The following is a 12,264-nucleotide window of genomic DNA, read 5'->3' as shown; positions in this document are numbered from 1 at the left end:
GTCATGATGGGTTCCGACTCATACTATAACGGATCCACCGGTAGTGATCGAGCATAGCTGAGAACGAGAAGAACAAAGAAAGCAGAAGCGAAAAAGGAAGGGGGAAAAAAACCACTCGCTCCCTCTTCAGAAAGGAAAACGAAGACACCCTCTCTCTAGGGCGGTCAGCTTTGCGGGAAGATTTCTCCCCCGCACTACAATATTATTTTTCAGTCAGACTCTTCTCTTCTTCATCTTTACTCTCTTTCTTTTCTTTTTTTTAGAAAAACAACTCCCCCTTCCCCCCTCTATTCTTCATCATGGATTTCCCTCCTGCTGGACGTGGTGGCTGCTTCAACTGTAAGTCTCATTACACTTCTGGACTCGCAAGCATTGGTCAATTTGTATAGGAAAGAAAGGATCCTGGAAATACGTCATATTCACTTCCTTACAAGCTTATGGCACTGGAATGAATATAGACTTGATTGCACATAATGTGCGATTGAGATGCATGATCCTTTCTACCCCTGTTTTTCTCTCGTTGGATACTTGGAGGAGGTTTTTTCTCTCTTTTTTCCTCTCTAACTTTTTTTCCTCACAGGCGGCGAGGCCTCTCACCAGGTAATTACATCCTTGCCTTGAAGTTCCACATCTCCGTGGATTTCTTGCGCCGTTGAATATCAACCCAAATTCTCCAAGATATGAAGCTTATTTGCTTTTTCTAGGCTAAGGATTGCCCCAAGAAGGGAAACCCTACCTGGTAAATCATTCTCAACCTTCTCTGAATTGTTGTTTCAAATGCTGATCCACTCTTTCAATAGCTATAACTGTGGTGGTATGCTGATCTCCAAAAGTGTTCATGATTAGACATCTGGACTGGTTGTTGGACTGTTGCTAATCAGATCAATTACGATGATAGGCCAGGGTCACTTGAGTAGGTCGAAGTTGATCATCGCAAAATTTGTGACTTGACTAATATTTCGAAAGGCCGCGAATGCCAGGAGCCCGCCAAGGAGAAATCGTGCTATCGATGTGGCCAGACCGGACATCTTTCCCGCGAATGCCCCCAAGGCGGCGACAGCAACTACAGCGGTGGTTCCCAAGAGTGCTACAAGTGCGGACAAGTTGGCCACATCGCGCGCAACTGCTCCCAGGGTGGTAACTACGGTGGTGGCTACGGTGGTGGCTACGGCGGTGGCTTTGGTGGTCCCGGTGGTGCCGGCGGTCGTCAACAGACCTGCTACTCCTGCGGTGGCTTCGGCCACATGGCCCGTGATTGTACCCAGGGCCAGAAGTGCTACAACTGTTAGTATCTCGGGTACTCGATATATTCATTGGAACGTGCTGCTAACTCATCATTAGGCGGCGAGGTCGGCCATGTCTCTCGCGACTGCCCTACTGAGGCCAAGGGTGAGCGCATGTGCTACAAGTGCAAGCAGCCTGGCCACGTTCAGTCTGCCTGCCCCAACTAAGGTGTCCCATCAATTGCATTGCTCTTTTGGTCAACATCTTTCTGCAGTTCCCATGGGGTTGGATGTCATTTTTCATGCATGCACGAAACGAATTTCTCTTTTTTTGTCCTGAAAATGTATGATTAGAGATCAACGCCTGACAAGGTCGACATGATCTAGCTTTTGATGCTGCCTACCTACCTATCTCGGGTTATTGGATCATCCCCCGAGTTTTATGATAACGCGTACACAATTTGAAGTAGGAAACTTTGCAAATACTTACTCCGTAGTATTTGCCCGTTTGAACCCTCTGGGCTTGTGCAGATTAGCATGGTCGACAGGCTGTATTCGATGGATGCAATCGTCAATTCCCGACACATTCTATAAAGAGTGTACCACAATGTCATCCATATAGCACACGTCCAAGGGTGGCTTGATTATGAGCTGCAACTGCACATCATAGCCCTCTTATACTTGGGGACATCTCCGCAGAAACGCTCTTCTTCGTCCTTGTCCAGACCCCATTCATCTTTGAACGGGTCCAGAGACATTTGCATGATCCGGCCCAGAATATCTCGGTCGCCCTTGCGCTCAACACGCTCAATGACTTCATCAAGAATCCACCCTCGAGGCACAAACTGAGCCATCATTAGTAAATTTAAAATGGGCTCCTAACAAGCAAATCCAACAAAGACCTACGTTTGGGTTGACGGATTTCATGGATATTTGTCTTTCCCGGTCATTTGCGGGACCCCAATCCTCTAGAATGCGAGCCCGCCAGCTATCAAGCCAGTTTGCAATCCGATCTCTGGCTGAAGCATCGGTGTACCCAATTCCACCGAAGCCTTCAGCGTGGAAGAACACCGAGGCTGCTTCCTTTCGGGACTCGATGGTCTCCAACTTCGATATCGGGAGTCCCGAAAGCCGGCGGAAGAAGTGATTGAAATCCAGTTCAAGTGCTTCAAGGGTGTCCAACATCTCTGAAAAGAGACTTTGGAAGTCTGAATCGACCTGTGTTTTGAGTCCTAGCCTCTTGCTCATCAATCGCTTGTATTCGTTGAGGAATACCTCTTTATATTCCTCGCCCACACGGTCGATGATCTTCTCCGCACGTTGAATGAGTTCCGGTTCAAATTCCTCCGTCACTCCATCGTTCACGAAATTTTCGTCGTCAACACGATTTCCTGCCCCGATCAGCTCTCCCAAAGATTCTCCAAGCCGAACCAAATTCCACCATATGATGCTGGGCTGGTTGCGATAAGAATATCGCAGCATATGATCATCGTGGTTCGGGGTGTACTGCGGATCAAAATTATCCATAAACGCAAACGGGCCGAAGTCTAACGACAGACCATAGATTGACGTGTTGTCGGAGTTAAGCACACCGTTCATGAAACCATAGCTTTGCCACGCGGCAACTGTCTTCGCGTTGCGACGAGCAATTTCTCGGTATAGTCTCGCAAATCGATTCTCCTGTACATCTTGGTGTTCTTGAACCTCGTTCCCAGGGATGTCCCTTTGAGGATTATCAACTTGTGCAGAGGACTTTTGGTCACCCAGAGATATAATGGAAGGAAGAGACTCCCACCCACCAAAAACGTCTTCTGCGACATATGTCGCAAGCTTTCTGGTCAGTTCACGATCTCCGCGAACGCGAAGGAGATCAAATGTGCCAATTCTTAACCAAGTCTCAGCAAACCTAGCAACAATTGCTCCCGGCTCAAGACGCTCTCGCAATACCTTAGCATTGGGGACTGAGGTGAGGGAGAGTGCCCGAGTGGTTGGTATACCAAGAGCGGAGAGAGCTGGAAAGGTTTCAGCAAAAATTATCTTCTCTCGATTTTCGAGCAGATGTACCTTCTGAGACCACATATTCACGGATACTTGACCGGAGCACAGCTTTACCGTCTGCGAAACGTGAATAAGGTGTTTTCCCTGCTCCTTTCAACTGCAGCTCATATCGCTTGTTTGTCTCTGGGTTAGTGCATTCAAAGAGACTAATCGCACGCTGATTTGTCCGTAATTAGTATTTCTACCAAGGCGAGGCCTCATCTGTACATCACCTTACCCCGTCTCCAAGTTGTCCAGCCCACGAACCGCTGCATATTGTCAGCTTGGAACAATGTATCTTGAGCTCCTTCGATGGCTTACAATTGCCAGCCTGTATAGATTAGTTTAGATTCCTCGTGCATGACCATACTGCTGCTGACCTCCATAACACTGAGCCCATGGGTAGATACCGCCCTGTTCCTCGTTCCACCAAATCTTGTTCCCGGCAACTAAAGCCTGGAATTGCGGTGTTTGCTCTTCGCCTGGCTTTAATCCCAGGTCTGCCAGCGCCTTCGCACTGACGCTCAGCAACTCCGGTTCATCAGTCCGCTCCGGGCGTACATAAGTGAACAGAGCCCCTTTGACCATCCGAGGTCCTAAGGTTTCCCGTGGCGCCTCATGCGATGATTCTGGTGTATCAAAAGCTGGATCAGCGGGCAGTTTAGATGTGAACACATTTGATTTCGGCAGCTCAGCCAGGGAGATCCCAGCAGTGGAAAGATGCGATGCCATTTGGTTTAAACGAATCCGAACCGACGGCCGAAGCTTGGGCCGTGGAAACATATACCGATTTCTGGAACACGCAAGCACACGAAAGTTCATAGAGATAAGTCCAGGTCAAAGATGAATGTTCTGGCCTCGGAATGAAGTAGAGCTATTTGAGTGGTCCCGACGCGACGCTGAATCAGAAATGACATAATGGAACATTATTAATCGCATCGGGGCTCCAGGGGCGGGGGAGGGCTGCCAAGGTTGCAGGATTCCATAAAATAACCCCAATGGAAGCTTGTGAGTACATTTTCTCCAACACTAACACACCTCATAATTATCTCATTGGCAACCTGATCATGGCAAGCACCGTTTCATCTATCCCAACATTGAATCTCAACGACGGTACCTCGGTTCCTATCGTGAGTCACTCCTCAGGATTTCTCATACACCTATCGATATCTATAGATGGATCAAATCTTCTCTGACATATATAGCTTGGATATGGCACCGGAACCGTATGGTATAAGCGTTCGGAGGATAGCAGTGTGAACCTTGAGTTGGTTGAATCCATTAAGACCGCAACGAAGCTAGGGTATCACCATCTCGATGGAGCTGAAGTCTACCGGACTGAGGAGGAACTGGGACAAGCGATTGAAGAGAGCAGAGTGCCTCGCGAAGAACTTATTGTGACGACTAAGGTCATCACCAATATCGCCGACATCACCCAGGCCATTGATACCAGTCTCGAAAAGCTTCGGCTTGATTTTGTAGACCTGTAAGTGAACTCCCAATGCGATGTGGCCGATAGCTCGCCCGAGAATACATTCTGACTACTAGCGCAGATATCTGATCCATGCTCCATATTTTGCAAAGACGGAGGAAGAACTTCAAGCTGCCTGGGCTACTATGGAGCAAGTTAAGGCATCTGGGAAAGCACGGTCTATTGGGGTGTCAAATTTCCTACAAAAAGACTTGGAAATCATTCTCAAGACCGCTAAAGTTGTGCCATCCGTCAATCAGATTGAGTTTCACCCTTACCTTCAACATGGAGATCTTGTCCCCTACCAAGAGAGCAAAGGTATCAAAACCGTTAGTTATGGGGGGCTCACTCCTGCCACTCGGGCGCAAGGCGGGCCATTGGACCCGTTGCTTTCTTCCTTGGCCACCAAATATGCAGTCAGCCAGTCTGAGGTGCTGCTTCGCTGGATTATCGACCGTGGCTGTGTGGCCATCACCACCAGTGGCAAAGAATCCCGTTTAAGCAACTATTTGCGCGTATTTACATTCAACCTGACACCTCCAGAGATCGACGAGATCTCCAATATCGGGAAGCAGAAACATTATCGTGCATTTTGGCGTGAAAAGTTTGCCGAGGACGATCGTTCCTAGGTGTTTGAGGCGCCAAGGAATCCGTCCAGAGCAAGAGATCCATGGATGTTTGCTCCTACCTACATTATGTATGTATGTGTTCGGAAAATAGTATGGACGATTCCCTCGAAGGATCAGGATACCTATCTACTTATATAAATACCGACTTGGGTACGTCAGGGCTTGTATGTATCCGTCATGAAATTACATACGTGGTAACGATAAGCCGATAAGCAACAGGCACCGTAACAGACCTAACGTAACCTTCTCCAATTCAGCTGTCTCTTTCATGCTGTTCGGGGACATTTCCCATCTCTCGCTCCTTTATGCAAAAAGGTCATTCTCTCACTGTGAAATCACCTGTATTTTTTTTGCTCCTGCTACAAGGCTCGCTATTCTCAACTCCTAATTGCGTGGCTTCGGAATCTCAGGGTTATGGGATCATACCTCCCCCACGCGCGACAGTGATAGGATGCCCTGATTATTCGGCTTCTGAACAAGGCCGGATCCTGTACATCGGTATCTCTCGACTTATCCTCAATGCTTTGAATGTTACGCGCAGTCCACTATAGCGACCAGAGAAACTGGCCTTGGCGACACCCTTCGGCCTGGTCTTTGAGGGAAGCGCGTGTGATACTGGCATCTTTGGTGGAAGATTGTGTCGTGACTCCAGCAAACTGCGATGTCGGTGAACGAGAAACGCTATTCCCACATCACTACAAACCCTCCAGCTGCGAGTTCCTCCACGTCGGACCGTGAAGCGCTTGACCAACGATTGCAGCGCCTCTCCGACGAAGTCCTCCCCCCTGTTCCTTATCTGCTCACATTTCCAACCAAAACGCCTTTCAATCTGGGGAACCGATCCGTCAACAATTGGGCCGTGGGACATGATAGGCCGTTCGGTTTGGAGGAGCAGCAACTACAGTACATGACCTTCTTGACACACCACGACACAGATTCGTTGCTTCTAGCTGTTGGGGATTGGTCGGACGAGACGGGCCGCATGATGGTCGATCGACCGACGGCTCCAAGCGCTGGAGAAAGTCAAAGAGAACCTGTGACTAAAAAGAAGATCAGTCTCAAGGACTACAAGTCTCAAAAGACAAGTGGCGCTGCTGCATCCCCCATGGGCCGCGAAGCGAGTATCCGAGGTGCATCAAGCGCTATAAGTTCCGAGGAAAGAGGACAGTCCATGTTTTTGGGCCCATCCAAGAACAGCGACAAGTCTAAAATGCTTCGGATGCCGTCAAAACCGCACCCACGTCTCTCTCCCGAAAGAGCGGGCCAGAAACGGTCATCTGGATCGGAACTTGAATTGCCCAACTCTTTAGGAACCAAGAAGCCTGAAGTATACCCGACCAAAAGACCGCGATTGTCTCCTGAGAAAGAAACTCGGCGAGAGTCCAGCCCTTCAAAATTGCATTCCCCTAAGCTACCTGCACTTCTGTCGCCCACCCTCCCACCAACTTCGAGTGGACCTAGACTTCCACGCTTACTGTCTCCTACCCTCCCACCAGACATTGAAAGGGAACTGGCCCGTCTTGAGAACTGCTCGCCATCTCGTAGTAGTCGAGCTGAAAAGGCGTTGCCTGCGAGAGATTCTAATTCCCATGAACATACAGGAGACCAGATCCGGGCCAGCCAGCAAAGCATGCAACTAATCGCCAAACTGCGTTATGGGAGAGCAAACCGAAAGCGCGTCGAGGCTCTACTTAAATTTTCCGGTAAAAGAAAAGCACATCGGTCAGATTCACCGGCCAGCCAGGATACAGATCGAGGTGATGTTTCCCATACCAAAAAGAAAGGAGGGGATCCTGTTTCATCCCGCGGGAACGCTTCATCTGGGGATTCGAAAGGCAAGAAGCATGAAAGCAATGAAGCCCTTGATTTTCAAGGTGATCGGTTCAAAGAGCCAAAAGGATTTCCCGAAAAACCTCGAACGCCTGTAGCTCAACTAAACGTGACATCCCATTCAATTGCACATGAAAAAACCAAAGCGACTTCCATCACACCCGTGAAGGACTTGAAACCTCTGTCAGCTCGTCGGAGCGATCTTGGAGTGACCGATGGCAAAACTCCTCATCTCGCTAATAAACGTCATTCCGTTGAGCCTGGGCCGGCCACGAAAGCTTCTCCGACGCAGGCAGATGGCCGCACGCGCAACGAACGGCAGGCGTGGTGGGATGAGTGGCAAAGATTCGCGAACATCGGTCGTGAACTGAAACATGCCGCAGAGCGCCATACCTCCAGGAATGGAACTTCGGCTACTGATGAAAAGCTGGCCGTTGTGACTGCCATCGAGGCATTGCTTTCATTTATTATGGCTTTTGTGGCGAACGACCAGGCCAAGGCTTCATCGCGCCAGATTGGGGATTCTTCAACATGGCTGTCGATTGTGCCATACTGGCGTGTGGTCAAGAAGAACAGTTTACCGTATCCGGCACTGAACAGCCTTTGCCTGCTCCTCGGGGCCATCTCCTTTACTGCCATTCACACTCTCGATCTTGAACGCCTTGCCATAACCCCAATCCCTGGAGAATACCCCCCAGTTCCCACGCCTGGGAGCGATAGCAACGCAGGCCTATCAGATGAAAACAAGAAAAGTAGGAAGGAGTTCTCAGATTTAAAGACCCGACTTCCCGAGTCCTATAAGGATTCTCAACGACTGTGGCTAGAGGGCACCCGGGGTCTCTCTGAAGACTTCCTTGGCCGTGAGTTTCCCAAAATCTGGTCTCAGAGATCCCGGAATTACTCCGAGCGAGGCCAAACCGTTCTCAAGGCTGGTGACTACGCTGGAAGCTATTTCCTACCGCTTGGTGGTACTACCCCGCCTATCGAAGTGGTTCGGTTCGGCTGGTCCCTCCTGAAAGAGTGGTGCTCGAAAGAACGAGTGGAGTGGAACGGGCGACTTGGTCTTTGATCAATGCCTCACATCATTTTTGTCTCTTCTTGTCCTGCGGGACTCGGAGTGTCTTGTTCTCTTCGCACACATCTTTGTGTTTTATCTCCATTTTTATCTTTTCCTCATGATACCACGAGCCCTGGATCTTCATGTAGCTATTTGCAAGATTCGAATATACCACGGGACACGCAGATGAAAACATCCTTTTCTCAAAAGATGGAACTACTCTGACATTATATGTGCGCAACTGAGATGTAAACGTAGATGCAAAGTGCATTTGCTGGACTTCAATTCAAGTCTTCCAAAAAAACCCCCAAAATCTACAACCGTGTCAAAAACATTCCACTGAAACCATAGTACGAGACATTATAAGCGCTCAATCGTGGGCAGAGAAATCATGCATATGTCATAACCATGAAAGGATGAAAAATTACCTAGACCTCTTGATATTCATGCCTGAACTGGGACTTGGAGTCACCAAAGAGCCAGCCAGCCTCGCGGCAATACCGGGCTTCTCTACCGTAGATACCGACTTCGCTTGCCCAGCAGATCACAGCCGCATCCACAATATCAGCGATAATACCTTCCATCGAGCCCAATGTGGTCCAGCCGATTGCTCCAGCAATAAGACCAACCACGTAGGCATAGAGACTACCACGTACGGTGCCACCGGTTGCAGAGGTGGCTAGGCTCCGAGCAGTAGTCACCCAGCCACCAAACCCTAGGGCTAACGACATCATGAGACGGGTGGCGTAGAGAATCAGTTTAGATAGCCGATATGAGAGAAGAGAGCCCGAGTCCCCAGGCGATCGAGAATATGAACGTGGGTGTAAAGATGTTGAGGCCGCCGATGGGGTAAGCGTAGTCATTTGGCTCAATCCTCGAGAGGAAGCGGCAAGAGGCTGCGAATGAATCGCTGCATAGGTGAGAGAGAGAGGATTGGTCAAGTGGGTGATAGGGGTAGGGACGAGCGAATAGGCAAACAGACTGAGCAACGAAGAGATGCGACCTGGTAGTAAGAGAAGAGGAAGTCGAATCAGAAGCCCCAGGAGTCTAGACAAAGAAATCGTGCCAAATAGGGTCGTGGCAGCATGTAGGACGGCTGCCTGGACGATTTGCTTCGAGGTGGGTGCGGGTGTGACCAAACGGTGAAAATACCACTGACTCACGGTTGCAGCTGTGACGGCGCGCTGGATGCCTGCAATGACGCCGATCGACCATAAATAAACAATAACGAAGTAGATACCAAGCCACCAGCTGCCCACATCAATGATAAACGATCTCGAGTTGACGATATGACCGCCCAAAAAGACACGGGTAAACATCAGCATCCAGATCCACGTCCATGAAACCACACAGACCAAGGCACCCAGACCAAGAGCAAGCAACTCGGGATTGGCGGCTAATATGCGACAGGCAAATTCAAGAATCCCTATGGCTTTCCCGATGGATTGACGACCGCGCAAAACATTATAGATCCACACGGTGGCCATGAGAAACGGAACGCCAGAACCCCATCTCATTGCCTTGTCTTGAATACTGGACCCGTGCCATGGTCCCTTGAAGCTCGAGATGAAAGGATACAAGGAAAAGGAGTATAAAATAATGGGAACGGCAACTAGGATTATGTGGACCAAAAGTCGCACATAGGAGCGTAGTAAGGCCAACCAGAGGAGAGACACAAGAACTGATACAAGGGTATATATCCCGAGAAGGAAGAAAGACCCATGAACAGTCATATATATCGTATCGCCCCACCTTGATTTGTCTCCAGAGGGGGTAGATGTGTGAAGATAGACGAGAAATGCAGAAGCAAACAATCCCGCGAGGGATATCAAGAACAATTGGCCCCAGAATACATCATGGGCTGCATTTTCTGAGGCAAGCGGTGATACCGATGCTGGAAACGAGCCTGCCGAGCTGGGTGGCCGTGGAGGATTGCCCGATAAGGGTGCAGCCGGCTCTGGGGCAGTCCCTGGTAGGTTGGCCCCAGAGAGCTCGTTTGGCGGATCCCGTTCTCGGAATCGCTGGATGGGTGGGTCGTAGACATCGGGACTGGGTAACGCTTGATCATGATTGTTAATGCCCGCTCGTATAGAGTCTTCCAGGCCGACATCAACTAGGTGACCTCGAACTTTGCTATTACTAGGACTAGTAGAAGCCAGTTCATGCTCGGTGGCTTCTGCTACTGACTCGATAGGAAAAGGGCGAGCGGTCCCCACACTCTTTTCTTCCCGCCATGAGCTTTTGATGCCTTTTCCATTACCAGGCCGACCATCGTATGGTGAGCTATCCTCGTCAAATACTGATTGTTCAGAATCCTCAAGTTCCGAGGATTCTTTCAAGTTGCTATCGCCGAAATGCCGCCGTGATCGTTGAAGTGCATAGAAATCAGCAATTTCTCGCTCACGTTCCGTTTCATCATCTTCCTCTCGGAATTCATCGGTGACACTGAAGAAGAGGGGAGCTTGTTGAACCGAGCCCCGAGGCGCGAAAGGAAAGTGGGATAGTTGAGATGTCCCCGATCGATAAGGATCGTTAGGTCGCAGAAACGAACGCGACGAGGGATGCCGAAGGTTGCCTTGGTGTTGATTAGGCCGGCTACGGCCCGTTCTTTGCACTTCATCTGGTCGAGAGGTCACTCGTGACTGTGACTGAGCAAGAAAACGTGAAGCATCTAAGTAGAAATATTAGCAACATGTTCTGGTACCTGAAGCCTTTTAGCGCCTACATTCGGAGAACATGGCTTGAGGTTGCAACAAAGAAAATACGGTGAGTTGACGGGACCAGTGATAAACCAAGGGAAGATGCTGGGAAATCAAGTATGATCGGTACTCATTAGACGGGGAAGGAAGGGGGAGAGAGAAGGAAAGAGAACACAAGGGTTAAATTTTTTTTTTCTTTTGTGATATGCCAAATCTAAAAGAGATAGGTAGGGTAGAGAGAGAAAGGTTGAAAAACAACCTCTTAGGATATGAAGTGAAGGTCACACAGCTGATGGAAGCGTCATACGGGCACGTCAGGCCTGATAGATGACTCAGCTGATAACAGGTCGGGATACCCGATGGCTCGAAGTAAACTGACCTCAGGACCATCTCTGCTTACTTTCCCATCTCTGATTCTAGATTTCTCTACTCTCTCCATGTCACAGCCATGGGATTATATTGCTAAGCTTGTCTGCATTGGCGACTCTGGCACCGGCAAGTCCAGTGTAAGTGATGTCTGTCTTTCACACTGTAGCTCCGCTAACCAAACACCAGCTCACCGTCCGGCTTTGTGAAGGTCGCTTTTCCCCATCTCACGATGTGACCATCGGGGTTGAGTTTGGATCACGGATTGTGCCAGTTGGTCCCCCAGCTTCTCTAGAGCTCGAACTCAATAAGCCTTCTCCCAACTCAGCGGGTGAGACATCACCAGAAGCATCTACCACCTCGGGCCTTCCTACCCCTCCACGAAAGCCTCAAGGTTCCCCTAGTCAAAAGCGCATGAAACTCTCTCTATGGGACACGGCTGGACAGGAAACTTACAAGTCTATCACGCGCTCATACTTTCGGGGTGCTTCTGGGGCTCTCCTGGTATTTGATATATCCAGGCGTTCGACGTTTACATCGTGTACTCAGTGGCTGAATGATCTACGGCAAATTGCAGAAGACGGCATTGTTGTCATTTTGGTCGGTAATAAGACTGATCTGACGGGGGTCAGTTCTGGATCAAATCAAAGGCAAGTCACCCGGGGGGAGGCCGAGGAATGGTGTCGCATGAACAACGTGGTCCGCTATGTTGAAACGAGCGCCAAATCTGGAGATGGGGTTGAAAGAGCGTTCCTGGAAGTTGCTGAAAGAATTTATCGTAACATTGAAACGGGAAAATATGACCTCAATGATCGGCGAAGCGGTGTGAAAGGGTTTGGTGCATCAGGAGGAGCAAATGCGGGGGTACCTAGAACCGTTACGTTAGGGATGGATGATGCAATGCGCAAGGGTGGCAATGGTTGGGCTGGAGGGTGTTGCTAAGCCCACATGG

The 12,264-nt window shown here is 49.5% G+C and overlaps 6 protein-coding genes across 6 annotated transcripts; 4 read left to right on the top strand and 2 right to left on the bottom strand.

The window, feature by feature from the left end:
- Positions 1 to 299: 299 nt before the first annotated feature.
- N7457_001056 (uncharacterized protein) lies at positions 300 to 1,451 on the top strand (the record flags this gene model as incomplete). Its single annotated transcript, XM_057172102.1, has 7 exons — positions 300 to 339; positions 581 to 600; positions 705 to 739; positions 801 to 814; positions 899 to 913; positions 967 to 1,284; positions 1,342 to 1,451. 7 exons carry the CDS (start codon positions 300 to 302, stop codon positions 1,449 to 1,451), a joined length of 552 nt encoding a protein of 183 aa, XP_057036005.1.
- A 416-nt stretch (positions 1,452 to 1,867) lies between these two features.
- N7457_001055 (uncharacterized protein) lies at positions 1,868 to 4,082 on the bottom strand (the record flags this gene model as incomplete). Its single annotated transcript, XM_057172101.1, has 5 exons — positions 1,868 to 2,068; positions 2,130 to 3,235; positions 3,288 to 3,438; positions 3,499 to 3,529; positions 3,631 to 4,082. 5 exons carry the CDS (start codon positions 4,080 to 4,082, stop codon positions 1,868 to 1,870), a joined length of 1,941 nt encoding a protein of 646 aa, XP_057036004.1.
- A 245-nt stretch (positions 4,083 to 4,327) lies between these two features.
- Positions 4,328 to 5,360, top strand: N7457_001054 (aldo/keto reductase; the record flags this gene model as incomplete). Its single annotated transcript, XM_057172100.1, has 3 exons — positions 4,328 to 4,390; positions 4,466 to 4,746; positions 4,814 to 5,360. 3 exons carry the CDS (start codon positions 4,328 to 4,330, stop codon positions 5,358 to 5,360), a joined length of 891 nt encoding a protein of 296 aa, XP_057036003.1.
- A 661-nt stretch (positions 5,361 to 6,021) lies between these two features.
- N7457_001053 (uncharacterized protein) lies at positions 6,022 to 8,259 on the top strand (the record flags this gene model as incomplete). The annotated part of the gene is made up of 1 exon (XM_057172099.1): positions 6,022 to 8,259. One exon carries the CDS (start codon positions 6,022 to 6,024, stop codon positions 8,257 to 8,259), a length of 2,238 nt encoding a protein of 745 aa, XP_057036002.1.
- A 416-nt stretch (positions 8,260 to 8,675) lies between these two features.
- N7457_001052 (uncharacterized protein) lies at positions 8,676 to 10,985 on the bottom strand (the record flags this gene model as incomplete). The annotated part of the gene is made up of 2 exons (XM_057172098.1): positions 8,676 to 10,918; positions 10,973 to 10,985. The coding sequence occupies 2 exons, from the start codon at positions 10,983 to 10,985 to the stop codon at positions 8,676 to 8,678; spliced, it is 2,256 nt and encodes a 751-aa protein (XP_057036001.1).
- Positions 10,986 to 11,383: 398 nt separating this feature from the next.
- Positions 11,384 to 12,254, top strand: N7457_001051 (uncharacterized protein; the record flags this gene model as incomplete). The annotated part of the gene is made up of 2 exons (XM_057172097.1): positions 11,384 to 11,452; positions 11,502 to 12,254. 2 exons carry the CDS (start codon positions 11,384 to 11,386, stop codon positions 12,252 to 12,254), a joined length of 822 nt encoding a protein of 273 aa, XP_057036000.1.
- Between the last annotated feature and the right edge of the window lie 10 nt (positions 12,255 to 12,264).

The sequence above is a fragment of the Penicillium paradoxum genome (assembly GCF_028828445.1).
Source record: "Penicillium paradoxum strain IBT 22861 chromosome Unknown utg000002l_segment0_segment0, whole genome shotgun sequence".
NCBI classification, from domain to species: Eukaryota; Fungi; Ascomycota; class Eurotiomycetes; order Eurotiales; family Aspergillaceae; genus Penicillium; species Penicillium paradoxum.
The sequence above is the reverse complement of the archived record's forward strand: the minus strand, read 5'-3'. Positions and strand labels throughout refer to the sequence as shown.